This window comes from Ambystoma mexicanum, chromosome 2p (genome assembly GCF_040938575.1).
Source record: "Ambystoma mexicanum isolate Mex_15411 chromosome 2p, UKY_AmexF1_1, whole genome shotgun sequence".
Lineage (NCBI taxonomy): Eukaryota > Metazoa > Chordata > Amphibia > Caudata > Ambystomatidae > Ambystoma > Ambystoma mexicanum.
Genome location: NC_090923.1, coordinates 1,076,645,786 through 1,076,672,373, shown reverse-complemented (window position 1 = coordinate 1,076,672,373; position 26,588 = coordinate 1,076,645,786). Strand labels below are relative to the sequence as shown.

At 44.5% G+C, this 26,588-nt stretch overlaps 1 protein-coding gene across 4 annotated transcripts in view; it reads right to left on the bottom strand.

Annotated features, from left to right (window-relative positions):
* MEN1 (menin 1) overlaps positions 1–26,588 on the bottom strand; it is a 134,852-nt gene that overhangs the window by 32,697 nt on the left and 75,567 nt on the right. For 3 of the 4 annotated variants that reach the window (XM_069645024.1, XM_069645026.1, XM_069645025.1), the window contains exon 4: positions 8,873–9,096. In XM_069645024.1, the coding sequence (XP_069501125.1) occupies positions 8,873–9,096 (224 nt within the window). The remainder of the gene's footprint in view (positions 1–8,872; positions 9,097–26,588) is intronic. The other variant, XM_069645027.1, reaches the window with a different exon arrangement.

The following is a 26,588-nucleotide window of genomic DNA, read 5'->3' as shown; positions in this document are numbered from 1 at the left end:
GCAAGACCCTCCACAGAGACTTCATGCACATAAATTACCTGGAAATCTGCCTTGTTTAGCACATTCATTTGGAAGATATCTGCAAGGCAGTGATTGGGCCACCCCTCAGGCTTTTTGCAGGCCTTCTCTGGACATTAGTTCTAAAAACTATGCAAGTACGGAGAAAAAGGGATGCAACATAAGGTTACCTATTGACATGCAACAACAGAGCCATATTCCGCTCGTCCAATGAGACTTTTGTCAGCCTTTTAATGCATACATAGGTCTTTATCTTCAATTACATATAAAGTATGTAAAATTTAACTGTGGGGGCAATAATTTATTGAAAGGGATCTCTGGATTGCCTGTATTCTTGTTCACCATGCTCCCTCTGGACAGCTTAGCCTTGATTGACCATGGCTACCAGTAGGTGCTTCTAGGGAACCCCTGTACTACTCAATATATGTAGCCAACTCAAAATGTCTACATGGGCTTTGGGTAAAGGGATGACACCATGGCCATATGTTCCTTCGCACTTCACCTCCCAAAAAGACACATGCAAATTCAGCATAAGCAGCTAGACAATGAAAGGAGGCAGTTATTAGATGACTTAAGACAAAATTTCACAAGGACGACGAAGAGCCCTTGAGCTACTCACTACATCAGATCAAATGCCTGCGGTCAATTTGCCAGATTCACCATGCCATGCAAACTATTTAGTGACAGACCTCTCTACCCCCAAGGGTCAATTGCTTGGAGCCACCCCCTACCTCAGAGTTCAAGTATTCAGAACCAACCAGTTCACTGGAGAATATAGTCTTCGGTCACCTTCATGGCTGAGGCCGCCAACAGCACATCACTGCTCTCTTGCACTTTTCCAGCTACTTCCCACTAACCACCCCCCCTTCCCTGCCCTTCCTTCCTTTTTCAGAGCTGCCAGAGGACCACTCCGGTGGGGACAGTGCAAATGTCCTTTAACATTAACATGTAATGACACCATTGCAGCAAGCATAGACTAACACTTCATGACTCTTTCCCAACCAAGAGCATGTGCATATCCTACCACTCAAAAGCACAAGGTGACCTCCCACCGCCCTCCCTATCCAACCTGAGGACATTCAGACACCAATGCCTTGATTCATGTAATTATTTGCTTGTAAAACAGGGACGTGCGTGCCATTCTGCCTGCAAATCCCCATTTATCAAACAGGGATTTGAGGGAAGGATTTATCAGTAAGAACATTACAGAATGAAAAGGTATTTATTCTAAAACGGATACCTTATTATCTTAGAAATACTTCTAAACCAGCACAAGGTTGGAGGAGAGCGAGGCACTAGTGCCCACACCAGAAATCTTTGGAGGATAGAATGTCCAAAGTAACTGTCCTCTTCAGATAAGGAATGAAGACAATGCTTTGTAAACGTATACATGGGTGCTTACGTCATAGCCTGGAAGATGGCAATGAAAGTGATCCATTAATGTAAGGCAGAAGTTATGGCACCTTGTGGGATGAGCCCAAAGACCCACTGGCACGTCTAATACTTAGTGCATACCATTCAGATATGCAAAGAGGATCCACCTGAAAAGGATCTATGACTGTTTGCAGTTTTTTTTTGCTGAATGGCATTTTGGTCAAATACAAATTCATTGAATTTTCCACTTTGTTTCTTTACCACAAACAGTGGAGGAGAGGGAACTCCATGCACCCATCTTTCCACCCCCACTAAGGCTTAGCATATCTCTTACCCATACTTACCATCTGCAGGTTTGTGGCTAAACATTTTGTTGAAAATGAATTTGAAATAAAATGCCAACAGTGGGGAATACCACCTGAACAGGGTCTGCTTAGTCACAGCTCTACTGCCCAGCCACTGGCATTGCAGATGAAAAGCTGGTCCTCCACTTTGCAAATTCCATCTGCCATGAAATGTAAAACCGGAGGATCCTTTTTTTTAATCTGTAGGAGGCTGGGTGGTGATAGGTTGGCTGTGAAGGTCTGTGGGTTGGCGGTCTATGGAAACAGTCTCTGAATGTGTGAGTAGGTATGTAAAGGGGTGAGTGAGATGTGATCCACATATTGCAGGCTTATGCAGGATGCCTCCCAGCAGGGGTTCATGTCCTAATTGGACCAAACTGCAATGGCCATTTCTTTGGCTCTGCTTTGGATGCCCAGGAATCAAAGAGTTGAGAAGGAACCGAAGGGGTCGGGAAGACAACAAGAGCACCAATAGATAAACAGTGATTAGCACATGGGCAGGGCAAAAGTTATATGACCTAGAATTATTTTCACCACCTGACCAACTGCAAAATTAACCAGGCAATTTTTCATAGAATTTTCATAAAAGTTTTCAAGAAGCCTTCATGGACCATCACCTAACCAGCACAAACGGAGAAGCAACACCACTGACCAGCCAAGCTTTCAATCTAGCAGACCGCTTCAAGGAAGATGCAGCTTCCGCTGATCCTCATACACCCGCCCACAATGAAGATGCAGGCTTCACTGATCCTCATCCACCCCCAATCAACGCCAATAACGATGCACTGCAACCAAACAACCACAAACCAAAACAAGGAACAACCAACAAGCAAAACCGCACCAAAGGAACCACTGCAACCTCATCAATGCAAGGTCAATGTCCAAACATGCCACCGAGATATACGATCTGCTCTGCGACCGAGGGATCAACATCCTATTTGTAACAGAAACTTGGCTAGACGACAATTGCAAGATCACCCTCAACAACTGCTTGCCTGAATACATCAAATGTGTCCAATCAAACAGAAAAACCAAGAGTGGGAGGGCTGGCAATCATTCACAAGGAACACCTGGATATCAAACTGGAAGACCCACTAATCATCGATAAATGCGAATCCCTAATCATAAGTCTAGCAGTAACCCCCAAAACAAACCTGAAATTCGTACTAATATATAGACCACCAACCTATGATGCAACCTTTGTAGACTCCTTCACAGAAGCAATCATCGTCCTAGCCATCAAACACAATCACCTGATAGTCCTCAGAGGCTTCAACATCTGGTTTGAAGGAGAAAGCAATACCATACAAAAATCGCTAACCAGCCAACTAGCAGCAAAGAACCTACAACAACTAGTCAAAGAAGCAACCCACTCGGCAGGGCATACACTTGATGCAATCTTCGCGAACAAACTACTCCTCACCACGGCACCCCCCAATTCAAATACCCTGGAGCGACTACCTAACCTAATCATCCCCTTCGTAATCAAAATGACCACGCTAACAGTCAGTCAACCGGACAAAACAACGAAAACCATGAAAAGAAATTGGAGAACCATCAAAAACTCCAACCTGAATGAACTCCTGGAGCTAAACAAACCACACCCAACATTCATGGAAGAAGATGACCTGGACAAAAAGGTAACCCTGCTGCATTCCTGGATTAGAACTACTACAGACAACATCGCCAAAGAAAAACCCTTCGCTTCTTCTAATAAACGGTCAATGGCAAAATGGTACTCCCCACTACTTAGCACCATGAAAAGAAAAAAAAACAAAGACTAGAACTTGATTGGATAAAACAAAACGAAGCAACGAACGAACTGAAATTCCTACATCACAACCGGGCTTACAAAAAGGAAATACAAAAAGGAAAGAGGGAACACTACGACAACCGAATCTTCGAAGCACTAAACACCCAAAAAGAGCTCTTCAAAATCATAAACGAAATCAAAAACCCTCCCGGATGTAACACACCAACTCTGTTCGCGAAACTCTGCACGACCTTGCAGACCACTTCAAAAACAAAATCACCAACATCCAACAAACCATACAAAGAAGACCGTCTGATCTGACCACAACCCCAACCTACACCCAGGAGGAGCACCCAAACAAACTACAAAGCTTTCCAGAAAGATCAGTGGAGACATTCGTCAAACTGGTGAATGAAAGCAATAACTCGGGGTCCCCCGAAGAACCCTGCCCACCAGACATATACAAATCTATTCTTAAACAAGGAGCCCCCATGGAATATCACAGGAACGTCCTCAACCATTCCATCGCAACTGGGAAAGTGCCACAAGCCTTCAAAACTGCATACATCAGGCCACTACTCAAAGATACAGCGGGAAACGTAGAGGGCCTCTCCAACTACAGAACCATCTCCAACATCCCGTATACAGCCAAGCTGCTCGAAATGTACATATACAAAACAACCCAAGAGTTTATAGAAGAGCATGGAACACTAGACCAGGCACAAGTTGGCTTCAGACCACTGAGAGGAACGGAATCAGCTCTACTCTCAATATGGGACAATCTAAAAATCAACGCAGACTCGGACAACAGCACTGCCTTGATACTCCTAGAACTATCGGCAGCATATGACACAGTCGACCATGACACCCTCATAACGAAATTAGAAGGACTTGGAATAACAGACACTGCCCTACTATGGATCAAATCTTTCCTAACAAACCGAATGAAAACCGTATGGATGAAACCCTTCAAATCCAGTACCACAAGGATCATCCTTCTCCCCGCTACTATTCAACATCTACCTGTATCTACTTATCAGAATCATCAAAAGCCACGGCATCACCTGCTACAACTACACTGATACACAAACCTTCAAAATACAAGACAACCCGGAAAGAAACTAAACGCTAGAAAACTGCCTCCGCAATGTATTCTTCTGGATGAACTCCAACTCCCTCAAAATCAACCCAGGCAAAACTGAAATAATGATAGTCACAAAAAAAAAAAAAAAAAAAAAAAAGAGGAGAAAACCAATTCATCCCTTGGCCAAGGGAACTCGGGCCAACCCCAGCACCCTCGCGGATTGTAAAAAACGCGGGGGTTCTGATGGACAATAATCTCACGCTAGAGCCACAAGTAAACACTCCTCAAGAAATGCTTCTTCCTCCTGCGAACGGCAAAGAGAATCTTACCGTTCCTATATCGTTCACCAACAAAACAACCACCATAATCGTCCTCGTCATGTCCAAAGTAGACTACGCCAATAGCCGATACCTAGGTATGCCTGAACGACTCCTAAAACTACAATGCATTCAAAATGCAGCAGCCAGACTACTTCTGAAACTACCCCAAAGAGAACACAACGCACCAGCGCTGAAAACACTACATTGGCTACCAATAAAACAACGAATAAAATTCAAAACAATGTGCATTACGCACAGAGCAGTACACAACGAAGGTGCTGAGTTCCTAAGAGACAAACTGCGCCTACATCAACCAACAAGAACGCTCAGATCAAGCATGGACATCTGCCTGGAACCGAAGCCCTGCAACAAAAGAAAACTAGAGCACCCTCCTTCTCTCACCAAGCCCCGTAAACCTGGAACGACCTTCCAAAGTACATACGTAACACAAGAAACCACCTATTATTCAGGAAATTACTCAAAACCTGGCTCTTCACGTCATAACTAGAAAGACTGGCCACAGGGGCACTGATAGAACTAAAAACATCAATGAACGTAGAGCGACCGCGATACACACTGATCAATCAATGGGAAAAGCCAAGGTAAATATCCCACGACATACTAAAGGACCAAACGGGAGACAACCGCAATAGGACCAAAGACAGTAAACATAGCAAACTAAGACAGAAAGACTAGGACAAATCATCAAGAGGACCATGACCTCAACTATTACCTTCCCCAACAGCCCCAAGGACAAAATATAGAGAGGGAAAGGAAGCACTGCACCATGAGCCCCAATGCAGTGGGTGAGAAACAGAATTACTACACACTGTCCACCAATACACAGCAGGAAGCACAATGCCCCTCTATACAAAACCACAACTAAACAATAGTCCCAAGGACGTTTACCCCACGGAAACCAAAGAACCAGTCAGGACAGAAGGATACAAACGACTGAATACACAGGCTCACCAAGACGTATCCACTAGGACAACACATCAACACGATTCCGGCCCTGAACCATTCAAAGCCTTAACCGACCAGGGTCACACTAGATAACTGATAACTAGATTAGGTTCAGACGCACCTACCAATCCAAACTATACTCATTAGGATACAGTTGGATCAGCGCAACACCACCAAAGCAAGTCGGCCCACGAGGAACCAGCAATAACCCAACCCACAGGTATACAACTAACGGAACCATAAGTACCTGAATCAGGATACAGACCCCACTAACCCAACACTCAATTTTCTGCATACTTAAACCCACACAAAACCACACAACCATCTCTCTCCCAGCAATCTGCACGCACTTTACCACACTGCATCAACAACACAAACTTCACCCACAGCACTCATGGCCTTCGCCCAATCTGATACTAGCACCAAAGCCCAGCACTCAGAGTATACCGAGCTGAAGCTACCAACAGCACACCACTTCTCCCACTCCTTCTCCCCTCTTCCCGACTAACCCTACCCGCCCTTCCTGTTTACAGATCCGCCAGAGCGCCTGGGGACCAATTCCGTTGGTGACGGTGCGCTATACAAGTATCAATAACATAACACAGAGGTAAGACAGTAGAATATACCCACGGTCTGGTTTCATTCGAAAGAGTCTAGCCTCTCGACAGTCTACTAGGCTTACCAACCTGCTAGCAGGCAAATCCTTGAATGTCAATGGATGTAAAAATAGTTCACAGTAATTACACTGAACAAGCTCATCAATATCGGACAATGAATTGGTTCCGACTTAAAAACTGCTGTAGAATCACCAGCCTCAAAATCTATGTTCAGGTGGATGGTCCGTATCCTGTGTCTGGCTTGGTTATGAGAATGCAAATTGCTGACTGTAAGTAAAAACAGATGACTCAGGTTGATAGAGGCGAGGCAAGACTACTATTGCAGCGCACCTCAACATTTCTGTTGAAGAAATATGCTGGGCTGATGCCTGAAGATAGTTGTATAGTTTTTGCACACAGTTTTGCATTGGTTGCATGTAAAAGAGACTACGCAAGTGGGCCAACCCAAGCTCAAGAACCATTTTCAATAATCAATATGCCCTTTACCACCCAATACCTGTGCCAGTGGTACTGCTCACTAATCAATTTTATTTGAAATATTTTATTAAAAAAGTGCAAGTAATGCAAATAACAGTCTACTTGCTAATTAGTCCTCTTTCGCGGTCTGCATCCATCTCCCCACAAGAAATTTACATGCAGGATTAGACAAACCCAAAAAGAAAACCATCTCACTCAATTTAAAGCAGGTACCCTGTGAACACTCCTTACATTTAAAAAGAAATGTTAATTTTAGATCTTCAAGTGGAATGTCAAAAGAACACTACAGAAGTAGGTTGGGGTAGGCGAAATGGAGAGAAATACCTAGCACAAACTGAATGACTACAGGCTGTATATTTACAAATAGCACCTTCATTTACCCTCCCTCCTATACAGGCAAAAGAACCACTCAGGGTAAACCTATCACAAGCAAGGTGCAGTTAAAGTAAAAATGGTTCCTCAAGTATTGCCTATGGACTGCCGTGCCCCAAAGTGTTCCATTGCTGTTTGCTAAGATATGGCATTCTAAGTCATCCATAGCTCCAAGACAGAACCCTTCCTGTCACATGGTGCCAATCAGATCTCGTCTAGTTGCTAGGCCAAGCAGCTCACCAATATGTCATCACCTCATGCCTTCTCGCTCTTCTTCGAAGTCACATCAGCATTCTTAGTTTTTGTAAAAGTCCATATTGGGTGATGAGCCGCAGAATACCATCCCAAACTGCAGCCTTCTGCTCTACCTTCCATTTGACATGCTCTTCGAACTCGACAGCAGCAGTCAATTTTCTAAAGCGTGCATTCTATATGGTCTCCATCTGCCTTCAAATTAATCCACTCAAAGGCCTTCCTAGGACTACAATCCAAAGGACTAGATATCCCTTTCATCAGGGAAATTAAAAGCTCTAGTCATTTTAACTATTTACAAGCCATGCTGAAGCGAGAGCTACCTTTCTACAAATATCTCCCATTTATACAGTCTTGGTACAGACAAATCATTCAGAAGATTAATAGGTATTAATAGGACCCAGCCAATCAGGTGGCTAGGAACACAGGCTTGAACCGCTGGCGAAAGTCTGCGTTCCATCCCACCTGACAGCGGGCTCCCCCTGCAGCCATCTTCCCCCCGTCCTAGTTTCTTTTCTCTCCACCTCCCAACCCCACTTAACATATTTCTGCGGCAGTGGCACTCCTCGCCGCCGCTCCTTCCTCGCTCTTGCAGGCCGCTATGTAAAGGGCAGAGGGGCTCATGTAGCCCCACTTCCCTTTCCATGGTGTCCATCTTGGAAAAAGTAAAAAGAAAAGCTCTCGGCCTGTTTAACAAAGGAATATTAGCACCCAGGGTTACCGCTTTGGCAACCCGGGGTGCTAATAGCCTTAATCCCCATGCCAAAGGCTGGAATGGGTGGGTAATGACCTTGCGCCTGTGTTATCTGCCGTCGCTTCGCTCGGGGCGATAACCTAGGCTGCCGGGCCATTAACCCCCTCCCCCCGTTCCAGCCCTTGGAGCAGGGGATAAACGCCATAGTCCTTGCTGACAAGGGCATGGTCTCAGTTACTATAGCCCGTCAACTCAATCAATGATCACACTTGGGAACTAATCCAAAGGTCTACGGAAGGTTTCCCACAAATGTTAAGTACAGTCCATTCTAGTAGAGAAATGAGGCTAAGAGTGCTTTGGAATGCGTTTGCCACAGCCAATGCCGGATCAGGATTAGGGGAGACATTAGACTAAGCGCGCGCAGGAGAGAGAACAAAGTGAAAGGGAGAAAAAGAAAATGGAACGAAGAGAAGGACAATCCCAAAAGGCAAAAATAGAAAAGAAAAGCGAGGAAAGACTAAAGTGAGTTGGACAAAGAGGGCAAATTAAAGACAGTCATACTTTTAACTGCAAATTAAACAGAAATATAAGTTCACCCAACTGCCTCCCTGGTTACCCGCTCAGCCACGCCAGAGTTCACTGTTTGCCCGCGGCGGTCCTCATTGCCTTTGCCATGCCAGGTCACCTCTGCTGTCTCTTGTCCGTCTTTGCCGAAGACAACCCAGGCATGGTCCTCTGATAATGCCAAGTGGACATCTGGGAGACCTAGGGCCTGGCATGCTCCCACCACAGCAAAGGCAACACCTGAGCTGTCCAGCTTGGTGCCTGAAAAATGAAAACATGGAAAACGCAAATAAATAAAATTGGAAACTAGAGTTCATTTTGAACAGCGATTGACTGCTTAAGCATTTCAGTAATCAGATGTCCCCAATTAATAGATACATTTACCTCAGGATTCACATGCAGAAACATGCTATGATGCTGGGAATATTATTAATTCCCGCGACTCATTCGTTCATTGGCACAAATATTCATCAAGACTGACAGCTGGTATTTACAAGTAAAGGTCAGGCATTATTTAGCACATAAAATAAGGGGAAATTTGTAATGGTGCTCTCAAACTCAAAGACCTCGAAAGAGACCAAAGTTTTCAATAATCAACATTTTTCCTGAGACAATATATATGGTAGTCTAAGTGGGTACCTGATACAGGTGGTGCTGGGCTGCCTATCTTCAAGAACTAGCTCCCAAATGTAGGAGGCGGAAAAGATGCATGGTAACAAGAATCGCTGAATAAAAGAATTCTGTAGTGTATTGGTTGTATCACTAAGAAGTTAGGTGTACCTTCAGCATTAAAGGCAACATCATTCATAGAACCCCATCCCGAGTCTCAAGGCGGAACATTAATGTTTTAACAACTGGTGTCGACTGCAGGGTTTACCATGTATCCTGAGGATATGCTGGAACAAGCTCCACTCAATCCCAATACAGAGCAAAATCATGTTAAAGTTTTGTCAATTAGATGGCCAGCGATTGGTTGAGTGGTAGATGGTCTGCATGCTAAGTCCTTAAAATGGGATTCAAGGGAGTAGGAGAGCGGAAGTGGAACTCTTTAGTCGGAACATCCTGGACCCACGTCAAATTATCGTCAACCACTGCGGTTGCGGGGCTCCTTGGAAACGTCTTTGGAGAATCTGTCAAATCAACAAGTTACTTACCTTATCTGGTAACGTTCTTTCGATGGGATGTTCCTCTGACGTATTCCACATCTATGACAGGTAATGACCGCAGCACAGCTGCGGTCATTACCTGTCATAGATGTGGAATACGTCGTAGGACACAATCCCCTTGAAAGTCTTTTTTTGGGGGTACGGGTTAGTACAGGATTTACGACCAGGGATTGGTTTGATGCTGTGGGAGTGAAACTCCTCAGGTCGCAGAGTATCTGTGTAAGCTACTATGGAGTCTTCAAGAGAAGTTGAGGGTCATGTAAAAAGGTCATCTAAAGCTGGGGTAAGTTGCAAACTGCTCAGGTCTGGCAGAGGTACAGCAGCAGAGGCATGCAAAAGGACTGCATTTGTGAAACAGTTGAGACGGATTGTCAGCACATATTTGGGTACAGCAGGAGAAAGGGTGGAGGAGGGGTGTATAGGTTCAGAGATCTGAGGCTGCTACAAGTCTTCAGGCTTCGTCAGCGTCTCAGTGATGGTGCTCTTTTCACATCATTGTCAGGTGGAGCGCTTTAACTGGGTTCAGCAATGCTTCCAGATGGCTTGGTGGCAAAGTCTGATTCCACTGAGAAGAGGAGTAAGCATTATCCTAGCAGCAGGAAGTATGTTATGTTATTTGGCATTTATATAGTGTTCTATACATCCTTGGTATGACCTCAAAGCACTGGTAGGTTGAATGCCCTTGCGCACCGCAGTCCAGGTCAGTTGAGAGACTAGGGTGTTGTACGGTGCTTGGGTGCACCAGTTGTGTGCAGCTAGTGTAATTGCCTGATGGTGGCTGCATCCTAGCATTTAGGTGTGGCGTTATTGAAATCAGTTGAATGTGTGCAGTCTGGTGGGTGGACACCCAGACTGAGTTCTGGCTGCGTTAGGCCTGCAGGCACTTGTGTGTGCAGCTAGGCCAGTTTGTCATGGGATATAGCTGCGTTTTATTATAGTGATGAAGTGTTTATGGGGTAATGTTCGTATGTGAGCAGCTAGCCCGAATTTGATCGAGGGGTATAGCTGCACTCTAAATGAGTGATGGTGTAGAGTAGAGAGTAAGCATAGTGATATGGAGGTGAGAGTTTGGGTTGGGTTATGATCTAAAACATAGGTAAGTAACTTACAGAACTCTCAGGCGGCCCTTTCTAGTTGTGAATTAAGCGAGTGGGAGCCATTCTAATTGTGTAGTGCATGCAAGTGAGTCACAGTGCCATCAGGGGTACTTTAAGATATGAGTTAAGATGATTTCTAGATGTGAATCGGTCTAACAAGAGCAATTCCTAAGTGTTAATAAATGACGGTGTCATCATAGTGTGCATCCTCTAGATTTGAATCACTGTAACAAGACCAGTGTAACAAGTTACAAAGTGTGCGACGCAGTCTAGGAAATACACAGAACTATCACTGTGGGCACTTTCTAGGTTTGGTTCAGTGTAGTGCTAACAGTTTCTAAGCATTAGGGCAGTGCACATTCAATTCTAACTTCGACGCAGACTAGTGAACTCACAGTCCATTACAGTGGGCCCTTTCTAGGTTTGAGTCATGTGGGTTGATATGAGCCAGTATTCATAGTTCTATCTAAATGTGACAGAGGCTGACATTTACAATCTTACCTAGATGTGATGCAGGTTAATATTCAAAGAACCGTCCGAGGGTGGCAGTGTCTAGTGTACATAATTATATCTATTTGTGGCGTAGGCTAACATTCATAGTTCCGACTAGAAACGGTGCAAGCTAGCATTTACAACGCCTGGAGGACACATTACTAAATGAGGTCATTGCCATCATTCACAATTCAGTCTAGATGCTACGAAGGCAATTGTTCCCAATTCAAACCAAATGGGTCATTGCTATCATTCGTAGTTCAATCATAAGTGTGGAACCTGTTAGCATTCACTGGCTAACAGTTCGAAGTGTGGCACATGCTAATGTTCCCAATTCCATCAAGGTGTGGTACATGCTAACAATCACGATTCCATCTATGTTTGGCACATCATATCATTCACAATTCCATCCAAGTGTGGCGCATGCTAATATTCACATTTCTATCTATATGCGACTCAGGCGAATGTTCACAAATCTATCTAGGTGTGGCACATGGTAACAATCACGATTCCAGCTTAGTGTGGTATATGCCAACATTCACATTTCTATCAAGATGTGACTCAGGCTAATGTTCAAGTTCCATCTAGATGTGATGCATGCTAATGTTCACAATTGTATCTAGGCGTGGCACACGCTAACACTCAAAAATCTATGTGTGTGGTACTAGCTAACATGCACATTTATATGTCTAGATGTGACGCAAGGCACAATTCCAATCCTGTCTCGAATAGACGTAGGCTGATGGTCACAATTCTATCCGAGTATGAGGGTTGTAAGTGATGTTTGCCTGGCAGTCTAGGTTTTGGTAAGGTAATGTAGAGTGGCAGGGCTTTCTGGAGTAGAGTGATTGCTTTACTCCCCACCCATGCCACACTTACTTTGTTGCGGTCAGTTGATGGCTGGCTTCCCCTGCAGGAACCTGCCTACACGATCTGGAGCCGCCTCAGTAGGAGCCGCTCTTTGCCCTGGGGCCCTTAGCTGCAGGGGTTGCACGGGCACAGAGCTTCCCTGGGAAGGTCGGTGAAGTGCGCCTATGTAACTAATCAGGGATGGTGGGCGGGGTGGGAGGCAGGAGAGAAGCCTACCAGGGAATGGGTGCCAGGGTCGAGGGATGCTGTGCGCAGGGGCCTGGGGGGCTCAATGCAGGACACATTTTGTTAAATTAGGGCCTCAGGCAGGAACAGAGGATAGCAGCGCTCACCTGGTTCATGAAGAAAAAAAAACTGTATAGTTCCCACAGGACTTTGACAGAACTTCAACACCATGTAATTTTGAAAAGGACAAACCTTTTCATGCCGCCCTCCTTCCAACTCCCCCCCCCCAAACAGCAGGGGTCAAAATTGAGATTTCATGAGCAGACTATCTCCTGGGTATCACCCATTACGTAGCAGGCAGGAGCTTCCCCTAGAGAACCAAGAGCTAGTACATTGCGTGCCAGAAATCACACGTTCCTGGATACAGAAAGTTAATGCCACATAGGCGTTTTGTTGGCTTGCCTCTGGAGCAAAGTGTAGCTCCTGCTAGCTGTTCGCTTTAAGCTAACCATGCTCTCCTGGGCTAGAGCAGAACTAACAGTGTGTGTGGGGGAGGAGGAGGCGGCAAGGGGGGAGTGGGAGTGTGACGCATTGCCATTTGGCAAGGATTTAGGAGACCCGACTTTATTGGTTTTTATTAAGTTAAATGATGCAGGTAATTCCATCTCTAAAAGGGAAATATGCATCTCTGAAAAGGAAATCTGATCAGATTCCCATTCCATAAGCTGCATGCCAAAAGCATAGTGTGCACCTGTGTCCTGCTGCATCAGTACCCCGATTTGCAGCGCACGCCCTACCAGTGGCACAGTGCAGGTTCAGAAGTTACAGGTGCCTATTTGACAGCTGCAGTGAGTCAAGTCTCTACAGCACTGGGGCTGCATTTAAGATATACACCCCTGTTCAAAAATCCTATTTTATGTGTCTACCTACTGGTGGCAGAGTAATCTTTAAATATCAGACAGACACAAGTTAGGGTATGGTGGATGGTATTCTCAATGATTACAGCCACATTCAATTTGATATCACAAATGAGCCTGTGAAATAACAGGACAGGACCCTGAATGGCCATGCATCATCTTTGATCTCTTTGTCAGAGCAAGTAACCCCCTTCGCCAGAGACAGCCGCATAACAGGCAGCTCTCCTGTGCTGAGGACTCAAAGGAGCACACCTATTCAAAAGGAAGTAGCCTCACACCAGGGTGTTGCATTTCTAAAGGTGTTTGTTACTAGTGAGAAGGGAAGGGGGCGGGATTGAAGTAGACAGGAGGGCTCTGTACAGTGGAGGAAGACTCCACTATATTCATGAACAAGGATTAGACCATTAAGGCGGGCTGGCTTTAGTCCCATCACCTGCAATTTCCTAGGTCCCCCAAACTTTGTCTGCAGGAAGCTGGCTGTGGACACAAAGTACTTTGGGACTACCCTCACCAAGCCGAAGACTCTTAACACAGCAGCTAGGACTGGATGCCTTACAGAAGGCTAGAAGGGAACCAATCTCCTTGAACCACAAAAGGATTTCTTCTGGATGGTTATTGAGAGTACAGTCTGCTCCAAAGCCCTCTGCCATACAGGTGAAGATAAAGGCCCAAGAGAGCAAAAAGACCCTTCCCATATCTATCTTTGTGGAACATCTGGGTGGCCTGCTGATTGGACAATGCCTACTGCAAACAAGAACACTTGTACCTAGGATTCTGCTCACTGGACATAGAAGTCCCTGCAAGTAACCTCTGGTAACCTTCCTAGTTGGGAAGGGCAGTACAAAGACCATGCTTGCCCAAGGAGACCGTTGACAGGGCCTCCCAGAAATTAAAGAACAGCCCTGGGATCATGTTCTGCATCAAACCTCTTGTTACCTACACCAACCCGGTCATCACTTGCCTAGCCTAAGCTTCTTCATGCTACATGTCTTTGCCGCTTGTTTAACCACACCACATGTTGGAACCAGTCAAGCAGCTCATCAACCAGACACAGAATCACTACCCTGGAAAGCTCCCAGATTACTGGATTGACACTATTTATCCCCAAGAACAAACCTAAAAAGGTACATGAAGGGGCTCTGTCCGACTGGCCCGCCTTAAAAAGGGCCCTTGTAAACCCTTAACCTTTTAAAGACTGACCATGTGCTGCTGAAAGTATTGCCCGTCTGCCCACATCGTTCAACCAAAAGTGCTCCTTTATTCCAAAGTCGGCATTCTGTGTCGTCTTTCCCATACATGGGTGGGTAATTCGTCTTATTAGTTGTGTGTATTTTTTAGAGAAACTTGATTGGACATGCTTTTATTTTGGTACAAATGTACTATTGGTTGCGTTGCTCCTATGCTAGCTCCCATCCTTTCGAAGATTACAGCCTTCCCTCGTCCAACGTTAATACAAGGGGTGTATCATTCATGTTGCACCAGTTTCACCTTTGTGATCAAGATCACTGCTGATTTAGTAGTAGTGTTGGGCCAAATAGGAGTTCCAAACCCTACTCAACCCTGTACTCCAACAGAACAGTAGTCATTTTGTCACAATCGAATATTCTTCCTTCAGCCCAGGCTTGGCCCTGCACTGGATTTTACACAGGCTTAGTTAGTAGGCTCCTCCCGAGAATACTTCTTGAAATTGATTAAAGACTGGCAACAATCATGCAATCTTATTAGAATAGGGTAAAATAACCTGACAGGAAGGACTTTGATCTCTCAGTAGATGCCTTCCATGGCAGGGGCAGAGGATATTCATCCGTGATCAGAACATTTCAGTCCAGCAACACAGCCTTAGCGCCTACAAAGCTCTATTTCTATCCCAAAGCATACTCACGCAAAGGTATACCACTTAGTGGTTAGAAAACATATTAAAAAAAAGATTTTTAAAAAAAGTGCCTATTCACAAGCCCCAATTGCTATACTAGCAATTCTATCGTAACTGAACAAATTCAGAGCCTACCTGACCAAGCTCAACCAACATCCATCCCAGATGCAAAGGTCCAGAAACGGACAAAAAGATACACAAACCCAACAGCAAATCGCTTCAGATATTTGTAACATAAATAGGAATCACAGGCCTAGACTGAAAAGACACAATCAATGAATGTCTAGAACAACAAGTATTCTATAAATCAGAGCCCTCATGTTCCTATGCAGAAGAGAGCCAGAAAGGGCCACCAGCAATTCATGCAGTCATGGGAATGTGTGTGGGGGGTAGTTTTGGGAAGCTCGGGAGGAGGGGAATGAAAGCAAATGGTCGGGGAGGGGGGATTAATGGGAGAACGAAAACTTGGGAAAAGGAGGGGAAGTAGTGGGGAACGGGAAGAATTTGGTTATAGGAAGAATTGGGAAAGGAAAGGATTTGGGGAATCGATAAGAATGGGGTCAAGGAAGGAGTGGAGTAAGGAAAGAATTGGCGGAATGGGAAGGAGTTGGGGAACGGGAAGGCAGACTTGGGTATGGGGGTATTGGAAGAGCTGGGGTAGGAGAAAGAGCGTACTGGTGATTGAATCGACTAGCAAGGGAAGGAGTTTGGGGGGCAGGCAAAGCATTTGGGGGAACTAAGATGTGGGGCACAGGAAAAACTTGGTGAGGCAAGGATAGGTATTTGGGGAATAGAAAGAAATGAGAAAGGAAATCGTAAGGGGGGCTATAGACAAAACCATAGGGGGATGAAAGCACTGGGGGAATGGCAGAAGGGGAGGATGTGTTAGACAGGGGAAGGGGCGGGTAAAGAAAGAAATGGGGACATAGCGACCAAATGAAAAGGATAGAATGTGAAGAAACTAATGAATAGAAATAGAAGGATAGAATGTGAAGAGAACAAGTTAATAGAAGGATAGAACGTGAAGAGAAAAAAAGAAAAAGAAAATAACAAAAAATTAATACAATACAAAATAAGTAAATAAATGTCCCTGGGTAGAGAGGGAATGACTATGGAGGGAGAGGTCTACCCGGCAGGGTCCTTCTGACAGTGACGTAATGTGGGAGGTGCTTAGGAAGCCACACCCAGCGTAGAATAATCCTGAGGTGTGGTGGAGAAACAAATCACCTGTAAGATCACTCCTACCACCCATCACGCACCTTAAGGTCAAGCACTGACCTCTTACTAGTGATTCCAGCTTCCAATTCAACCAGGAATGAGGTGCGGGGGGAGTAAGGGGCGTCCTCCTACTCATCCCTGCCTCCAACTCTGTGGAACGCACTCTCTCTTCACATTCGACACACCCAAGACTAGATGGCCTTCCATAAAACTCTAAAAACCTGGCTTTTCCATAACCACTACTAATGCCCGCCGAAACTCACCGCAATTATAAAATGCAGAGTTCAATGAAAATAGGCTCTCCGACACTTGTCGACTCTTAGAATAAGGACCCGCTTATCATACAAATCATAACCTACTACGGTCCACCATGTGAAACCACCAGAGTATCGATACTACGAATCGTGAGAACGATCACTGCCAGCTCATCCCGATCCATAATATAACCAGGATCAGTGAGCTCCAAAAAGTACACCACCCACTCTAGACTCACCGCCTACCACTGTGCTCACTTTCCACTTTAAACCAACAAACAACAGAATTCAGCTATACCCCTCTATCAATTTTGGCCTAGCTGCACACATACGAACAATCCTACATGAACACCTCAACAACCTGCTAGAGCGCAGCTACACCCCCACGAAAAATAAATAGATTTTATTTTCAATGGCCTAGCTGCACAAATAAACTTCCTACACAGGCCTAATGCCACCAAAATGCAGTCTCAGACCAACCACCTGACTGCACACATTAGACTCATCTCTCACTACCACCACACCTAATGTTAGGATGCTGCCTCCATCAAGCTAAGCTCACTGGCAGCACACATATTGAGTGCACCCAAGCACTGTATTCTACCCTGCTCTCTCGACTGACCTGACTGTGGTCCCCAAGGGCTTTCAACCTAAAAGCGCTTTGAGATCATACCAATGATATATAGAGCGCTATATAAATGCCAAATAATAACATGGCGTGGTACCTACTCTCGGATTGATTATTTTTTTAGTTAGCAAAGACCTCTATGGTGCCGTAAATGTGTCAGATATGGGTGATATTGTAATCTCTGATCATGTTTGAGTGTATCTGGAATTGGATCAGTCCTTAGGAGGTGAAAGAGGCAGCAGGCAAAGGAGACTTAATACTCGCTTATTGTTTGATGAGGATTTTGTTAGGCAAATTGGTGCCGATATCTCACTTTTCTTAGCAGAAAATGTTGACTCAGTTAATAAATTGTCTATTGTCTGGGATGCGATGAAAACATACCTGTGTCATAAGTTATGCCTCATAAAAAAGGAAAGCTGAGCAGATTAGAAGCGTTTAGAGTCCAATTGTAAGCTTTCAGTGGATGAATATACTACTTTCCCCGCTCGTGATACTCCGTCTGCTATGCGTAGTGCCAAACTATCATTGGACAGCGTAATTCACACTAAGGCAGAGGGAGACTTATTTTACACCAGACAAGCTTTCTGGGAGCACAGAAAAAAATCTGGGGTTCCGATTGAGAGGAAGGGAACGAGGAAAGCAGGTGCCGTCCATATTGGAAGGTAATGTGGCACATTTTTGGAATAACGAGGACATTTGTGGTGCTTTCCAGAAAAGTTATGCGTCATTATATTGTGAAACTGGGTATATAAGTGATGAGGATGTATCGGAATACTTTGACCAAATTGCTATCCCCAAGTTAAACGATGTCAGACTTTATCTGGAAGGTGAGATTACACCGCAGGAAATTGTAGACGCCATGGGGTTATTAACACCTTGGTGAATGCTAGGGTCCAGGTGGGTTCCCAGTTTTATGCAATATTTAGCGCTCCGCTTACACCATTCCTGGTTAGACTTGAGATCATGGAGTCTGAGCAAGTGGCTGAATCCATGAAAACTGCTGTAATTTCAGTGATCCCTAAGCCTGGAAAGAATCACAAAATGTGCAGTAACTTTAGACCCATATCTTTATTGGATACAGATGTTAAGCTCTTAGCCAAAATATATGTAGTAAGAATAAACCCTTTGCTGACAAAGCTGATCCACTGAAATCCAACAGGCTTCATTGTAGGTAGAAATAGTTATGATAACTTAAGGGAACTACTGGACGTTATACATTTAAAGGCCAGCTCAATGGATGCCTGTGCTGCGGTTAACATCGATGCAGAAAAGGCATTCAACGGGGTCAGTTGGGTATTCCTTTGTCAAGTATTAACACGTGTTAACTGTGGTCCTCGCTTTTTGAAGCTATTTAATGCCATCTATAATGACGCAGAGGCTAGGGTATTGGTGAACGGTTGTTTAATCGGACTGTTTTTCAATACATCGGGGTACAAGGCAGGGTGGTCTCCTATCCCCTTTATTATTTGCTCGCTTTATATTGCTCGCTTTATAGAACCCCTTGCTATCGCGAGAGGGGAAATGTTGGCATAAAGGGGTCTTGGTAGGTAACTGCTCCTCAAAAGTCCTTTACGCAGACTACCTTCTAGTTTTGCTTTCTGACCCTGAGACTTCATACAAGGAATTCATTTTGACTTTGTGTATATTTGGCAGTGTCGGACTATAAAATCAATGCATCTAAACCATTGATCTTCCCGATTTCAGCCTCATGTTATAGAGGTCCATTTGGAATGACACGGGATGGATGGGCTGAGAATGGCTTTAAATATCTGGGAATACATATTTCTAGGCAAGTACGTTGTTTATTAGCTTCTAATATTTGGGTCAAACTCACAAAAATAGTAGTGTTATGTTTGAAGTGGAAAAGATTGAACCCAACATTGTGGGGAAAGATTAACGTAATAAAGATGACCCTACTTCCAAAACTTCTTTAAGTTTATTGTTTATTATTTATAGAGCGTGCCTGGCCGTTAAGCAACTGGGCGCTTGCAGTGAAATAGATCTTAGGTTACAGGTGCATGACCCAGTTACATTTCTTAGGTTACATACATATATTACCGTTCCATTACATTTCTTAGTTACAGTGTCATATATTACAGGCTCATATGTCGAGCATTACTTACAAGGCATATATACTTACAAGAGAGATATATTACATTTATCTTAATCTTTTGTGCAACACTGTCGGATGACTTGCAGTATAGCTAAGTTACAGTTACACTGTTTGCAATGAGAATACAACGTTTTTGGTATGGTTGTGGCATTTAGCGGTCGTTATTTTTAAGCCATAGTTTAGCGTTAGCTTTGAACACATTGAAGGAGGGGGTGGCTCTAAGTGTATCTGGGATGGAGTTCCATAGCTGTGCTGCTCGAACCGGGAAGCTGGACCCACCGGTTCTTTTTAGTTTAAAGTTAGGGACTTTGATGCTGTTAGAGAGGGCCTTTCTGATGGGACGTTCAGATGTGCGCTTGGTGAATTTTTCTGACAGGTATACAGGGGCTTTATTATTCAGACAGTTGTGTGTAATGTTCAGGGTTTTGAGTTTGATACGGTCATTGATGGCCAGCCAGTTGACGGATCTCCTGTGGGTAGCTATGTGTTGTCCTTTGGGTATGCCCAGGGCTGTTCTGAGGGCATTGTTCTGCAGGGTTTGGAGTTTGTTAGTGTTATGTTTGCTGGTGCCTAGGTACAGTGCATTACAGTAATCTAATTTGGAGAGGATGAGGGCTTGCGCAATGGTGGTGCAGCTAGCTGTCGAAAGGTATAGATTGCAGGCATGGATAAGTTTGCAGGTAAAGCTGGTTGCTGAGGCTGTAGCATTTACTTGCTTGTCGAGGGTGAGGGCCGAGTCTAGGTAGAAACCTAAGGTTTTTACGTCTTTGGCTACCTTTATTTTGATGTCATCGATCGTGATGAAATTGTAACGCTGGGGTAGTTTGTTCAGTTTATTGGTAGAACCAATGATTAAGAGCTCAGTCTTATCGTCGTTAAGACATAAGCCATGAGTGGCCATCCAGGTTTGGATGATTTGGTAAATTTTGTTTAAGAGTCTGGTGTCTTTTTCATAGTCACCTTGGATTGGGATGAGGATTTGGGTATCATCTGTGTAATTGGTATATGAGACCCCTAGCTTATCCAATATATCAAAGAGAGGCTTTGTGAAAATATTGTATAGCGTGGGGGAAACACATGACCCTTGAGGGACTCCGCAAGTGATGAGGACTGGATCCGCTGCTGATGAAGGAGAGAAGACTCTTATAGTTCTCTGGTCCAGGAATGAATTTATCCAAGCTGTGGCTTTTGTGGAGAAGTTGGCTGCCGATTTGAGGTGATTGCACAGTACCTTGTGATCTACCAGGTCGAAAGCAGCAGATAGGTATAGAAGTAGGAGAATAGACCCATCTTCTCTGGCTTTACGCTCGTCTAGCTGGTTTTTAAGATCAAGGAGAGCAGTTTCGGTTCTGTGTCTAGGTCTAAATCCAGATTGTCTTGACCCTAGTAGATTGTTGCTCTCCTAGTAGATTGTTGCTCTCCAGATAATCTTGGATCTGAAGGTATGCGGCTTTGTTTAAGATTTTAAGGAGGAACGGGACCGTTGTTATTGGCCTATAATTAGTTGGGACATTGGGGTCCAGGTTAGCTTTTTTTAGTAGAGGTAGTATCCATGCGTCTTTATGGTTTGTTGGCACAGAGCAAGATTTAAATGAGGAGTTAATGAATGATGTGACGAAGGGGGCTAGTTCATGAGCAGCCTCTTTGATAATTGGGGCTGGACAGGTATCCCCGAGGCAACGGGATGGTTTCAAGGACAAGATGAGGTTTTTAGTTTCTGCAGTGGAGATGGCTCTAAAGCTAAATTGGTTGGGGGGGGGATTTGGTTTGGTTAGTGGCAAGTTCCTCGAGGATGGTTTCTTGTGTAGAGAGGGCGATGTTGTGGAGGGCAGATTTTTTAGCTCGTATTTTGTCTTGTAGCATTGTGATTTTGTTGCGCAAGGCTTTTTGAATGTTAGTGCACCAGACTTCGTCTTTGATGCAAGAGTCTATAGGTGCAATAGGGGATTCTAATTCTCTCAGGATGGAGAAGATTTCCCTTGTGTTCGAATTGGCTTTTTTGATTCTGTCATTGAAGTTCTCTTTTTAGCCTGAATGATTTGTTTTTTGTAGCTGTTAGAGAGGGCAGTGAGAAGGTCTTTGTTGTGAGAGGAGGGTTTTTTTTCTCCAGCAGGCTTCTGCGTGTCGTTTCTCTTTGTGTAAGGCTTTTAGCGCGGGCGCGGGTGTGAACCACGTGTTCAGATGAGCAATGGGTTTTTATTTGGTGGGTTTCAGCGGCGCAATGGCGTCGATCGCTGAGTTGACAGTGTTATTGTACAGGTCAACTAGATCGTTAGGGTTAGAGAGCTGGTTGGAGTGATTAGTGATGGGTTGGAGCAAGGGGAGAATGTTAGCAAGTGTTATATTTGTTTTGCAACGGGTGAGGGCAGATGGAGCATGAGGTTTGGTAGATTTAGGTTGTGGGAGGTCCGAGATAGTCAGGGAGATCAGATGGTGATCAGTCCAGATACAGGGTTCAATTGCCGTTATGAGGGAGGTGCTGTTGATGTCTGCGACCCAGTCCAGTGTGCGACCTTTGGAATGAGTGGGGCCGTTATTTCGAATAGTGAGGCCTGCCTCCTCAATAGTGTTAGCTAACCATTCTATCAAGTAGAGAAAAAGTGACCTACCAGAGATTGAAAAAAGCCGATAAATATTCAGCCATCAAGAATATCTTTAATGACTTGTATTCTTAAAATATTCCCCGTTTATTATTTAAAAAAAATATATATATATATTTTCTCTCTTCCTTACTCTTCCTCTTTGCGCCTTCACAAAATGTGTAAATATAATGTTATCTAAATGATGTTTACTTGTTGGAAAATTTTACTTTTTCCAGCTTTTTCATGTTAAAACAAGCTCAGTAAAGACATTTTAAAATAAAATGAAAAAAAGATGAACAAACCACCTCACAATCCTGATTGAAAAAGAGACTACACCCTTTTGGGTTAGCCTAGCCAACACATGTCGCACTCCTGGACAAAACAATCAAGAAACGTGGGAAATCAGGGTGTTTTGGTACAGTCTCCTCTGCTCTTCCCATAAAAACGGAACCTGAAACAGTAAGGAGTCGGCATCCCACTTGAGAAACGGATGGCAAAAAACACCACTCCAGGGTGAGCATCCCACTGGCACTCAGCCGCCCAGTATTAAATGCCATAAACTAAGTTCTCATTAAACACAAATCCTCACCCATCCTCAACCAATGACTCACCTCTCCATCTCCCGCCTCCTTACAACTCCACACACCTTTCACACAGCAGTTTTAGGTCTACTAATGGCACATTAACTTTGACCGAACAATGCAGGAGCTCACATCATTAGCTCTACCACATCCCCCATGAAAGCCATTGGCTGACCCGGACCTTCTGAGCTGGCATTTTCCCCCTCTAGTCTGTTGCCACCAGAAATCACACAGAGCCCCAACAGCATGCAGGACTGTAGTACCCTTGGCCTGCAGTTTCTAACATCTCAGGTTTAGCGCGTGCCTTTTCCTCTTTCCAACAACACCAGCCAATTTCTTTTCTTGCCCTACACAAGGTCACTTTACATCTTTGTTTGCATGCCTGGTGAGCTCTAAGAGCTCAGCAGAAAAAAATAAAAATGTAACAAAAAACAATGTTCAGGGACTCCACCTGAGAGCAACAGGCGAAGCCTTCCATGCTCACAATAATGCAGTGAAGAAAAGGATAAGGAAAATACAGAAATTACGTGATTTTTGTCACCAGTGACAGTCACATTTAATATGCCTCCTTTCGAACACAGGGGCTCAGGGAGAATACATCACCAAATTAATAGCTACCAGGAGGTGGTCTATGGGGTGATTCCACATAGTCCCTCTTCTGTAATGTAGGCAAAAGTAGAAGTGAATCTCTTTCCCAAGCATAATGGGTTATCTAATCAGCTGAAGAAACCGCACATGCCAATCCAGCGCACTTGCAGTACCCTTTGGTACGAGACAGGTTAGCACAGCTCGATTCTCAGCACGGTTTCAAAGTTGTAAAGTATATATCCTCAACTTGCTTTGGAGCCATCACGGTCTGTTGGCAAGGAGAGGGAATGCTGCACTGTGGAGCCACATAGCCAGTTTCCCCAATTCTGCCTTTTTGACACCTGAACTGCCACCACAGATGGTCCCTTTAGTAAGAATTACATGGAGGGAAATCATAAGCATCCACTGCTCACAACTTGTAGTAATGAAAGAGAAACATCGGACAAAGAACACATAGGAAGAACACATAAGAAGAAGGCATAACTAATCACTTTGCTAACAATTGACTAATCAGGAAATCTATATAAATGAAAAAAAAATAAAAAAGGACCAGTGCTCTGCAGTTTACACGCCTCAGACCAGGTTACAGACCTCATGGGGAAGAGACCAAGAGACCAGAGTGAGAGAAAAACAAAACGTAAGCACTTGCTTAGATCTACTGGGCTCGATCAGACCAAGAGACAAACCTGAAGAACCTAATGAGAGCCACCCGAGAGCAGAGCAGGAGATTCTGGTGCTAGAGGTTAATATCAGAGCATGACAAAACCATAAGCAAGGGGAAGAAATATTTGCTTGTTTCAGAATACTAAAAAGGAATTGCTGCTTGCCCAGGAGGATGAATCGCTGTAAGGGTGAGAATATGTATGGCCAACAAATACCCTCAAACTAGTGGGGGAAGAAGTACTGGCTGGTAAGACTGCCAAGAAACGATCTGAGCACTAGGTGCCAGACAAGACACAGATCAATAAGCAAGGTGAGTGGCTGGGATGTATATCCATTAGACTGTACATTAGAGTAGGGAACCCTGGAGAAGCTCAATCTTCTCGTAGTTGGACGGAGACACCTTGAGTTAATCCCATTCCGACTTTGAAATAGTACCCCCTCATCAGTTGTAGTGCGATTCCCATAGAACCTGTAGGAGTTATCCCCACCCAGCCCTACAGATAAGGGCTGTATCAGCCACTTTTAGCCCCTAAAAATAGGCAAATGCTCCCAAAAAATATAGAGTAAAAACACTCCCAACAAAAAGTAGGAAACAGACATATTTTGGACCGCTTGCCATTGGTTTTAGTCGCACATCTGCATGGATATGTTCAGGCCGGAAGTGCAATTAGTACACAGGAAGAAACTATTATTACTGCGTGATAAGATGTAAAAATGTATCTTGATGTGCATGAATAAACTAGGTGCAAAGAAGTATTTTTAACAAAACAAAATTGTTTTACACAGTTAAAACATTTGTATTTGCTTATAAAATCCTCCCATTGGTTATGTGACTAATTTGTTACTCCCTAAAAATCTATTTATTCCCAACTTTAAAAAAAATAGGGAGTAAAAAAACTCACACTTCAATATCTTGTCTGGAGCACTGTCCCCACCCATCCAGGCTAAGTTAATAAAGATCATTTGAGTATGCTCTATTTATCCTTTATTACATACCAGTCTTGCAATTTACAAGGAGAGTACACATCTGGTGCCACACAATCAGCCAGCCATCTCTTCAGAAGAACAGAAGCGTACATCAAAAGGAAAGCAAACACAATGGTGCATCTTCTGCAATATGATTTTCATTGGAGAGGTTATGTGACATTAATATAGCATCTAAAAGCTAAGGTTATGGCCTTGAAGTGCTGCTACATTGAGACAAGGTTTCACTATGAGCTTCCAAGGTGATCATATTGGCAAATGCCTGCAGCTTTAAAGCATTTTCAAAAATGTTATCACTCCTACAGATGGGGGCAGATGGGGAGCAGGTGCAAGTGGATTTAGGTCACCTGACCTAAGCCCCGCCCACCTGGTGCCTTCCTGTGTGCCGCTCTTTTTCACCACTTAGGAAGCCCAGCCCACCTGGTGCCTTCCTGTTTGCCGCTCTTTTCCCTACTTAAGCAGCCCTTCAGCCTTTTTTCCTTTGCAGATGGGGAGCAGGTGCAAGTGGATCTAGGTCACCTGGCCTAAGCCCGCCCACCTGGTGCCTTCCTGTTTGCCGCTCTTTTCCCTACTTAAGGACCCTCCAGCCTATTTTCCTTTGCAGATGAGGAGCAGGTGCAAGTGGTTCTAGGTCACCTGGCCTAAGTACCACCCACCTTCTTAGCCCTGCCTCTTCCTTCCTGCTCTTAACTATTAGATCAAGGGTGTCTTTCGCCCGGGCGTCCTAAGCGAAGGGCAGACGAAGAAAAGGGCAATTCCTGTTTGGACCTGTAGGGCAGACAAAGAAAAGGGCAATTCCTGTTTGGACCTGTAGGGGAGACAAAGAAAAGGGCAATTCCTGTTTGGACCTGTAGGGCAGACAAAGAAAAGGGCAATTCCTGTTTGGACCTGTAGGGCAGACAAAGGGCAATTCCTGTTTGGATCTGTAGGGCAGACAAAGAAAAAGGCAATTCCTTTTTGGACCTGTTCAGGCCAGGAGGACCCAGGGCCCGACCCGCTGCTCAGACAGCAGGGGAGGTATGCACCAACATGTGTTACTCCCTCTGTACCCACAGGCCATCCCCACCCCCTCTGGTCCTCCTGTGATGTTCCATTGTGCACCCCCCCCATTCTCGCACACAGGCGTTGCCCGTTTTGCTTGATTCTTCTACCCTGCCCCCCGCCCACTCAAGCCTACTTCTGCAGGAGCCTGTCGTGATACATTCTGGTTTCACCATCACCGTATTGTCGCCAATGCTGGATCTGACTTTTATGGACTTCATTGATTCACAGTGTGTCACCCTTTCTCAACTCTCATGCTGAACTTCCTTTGCATCTTGTACTCATGGTGGCCCTGAATCAGGCTGTTCCCATCTTCATCTTGTATCCTGGCTTGCAACATTATGTCTTATTACTGACTTCTGCAATTGTATTCACTCTCCCTTCTTGCTTCTCCACTCTTTTTGACTGCTAACTATTGTCGCCTCCGTTCCCCTTCTCCCTTTTCCTATCTCCTCCCCTTACTTCCTTCTATGCACTTATCAGAATTGTCCCAGGACCTAGTATGATAGCAACCTAGTCAG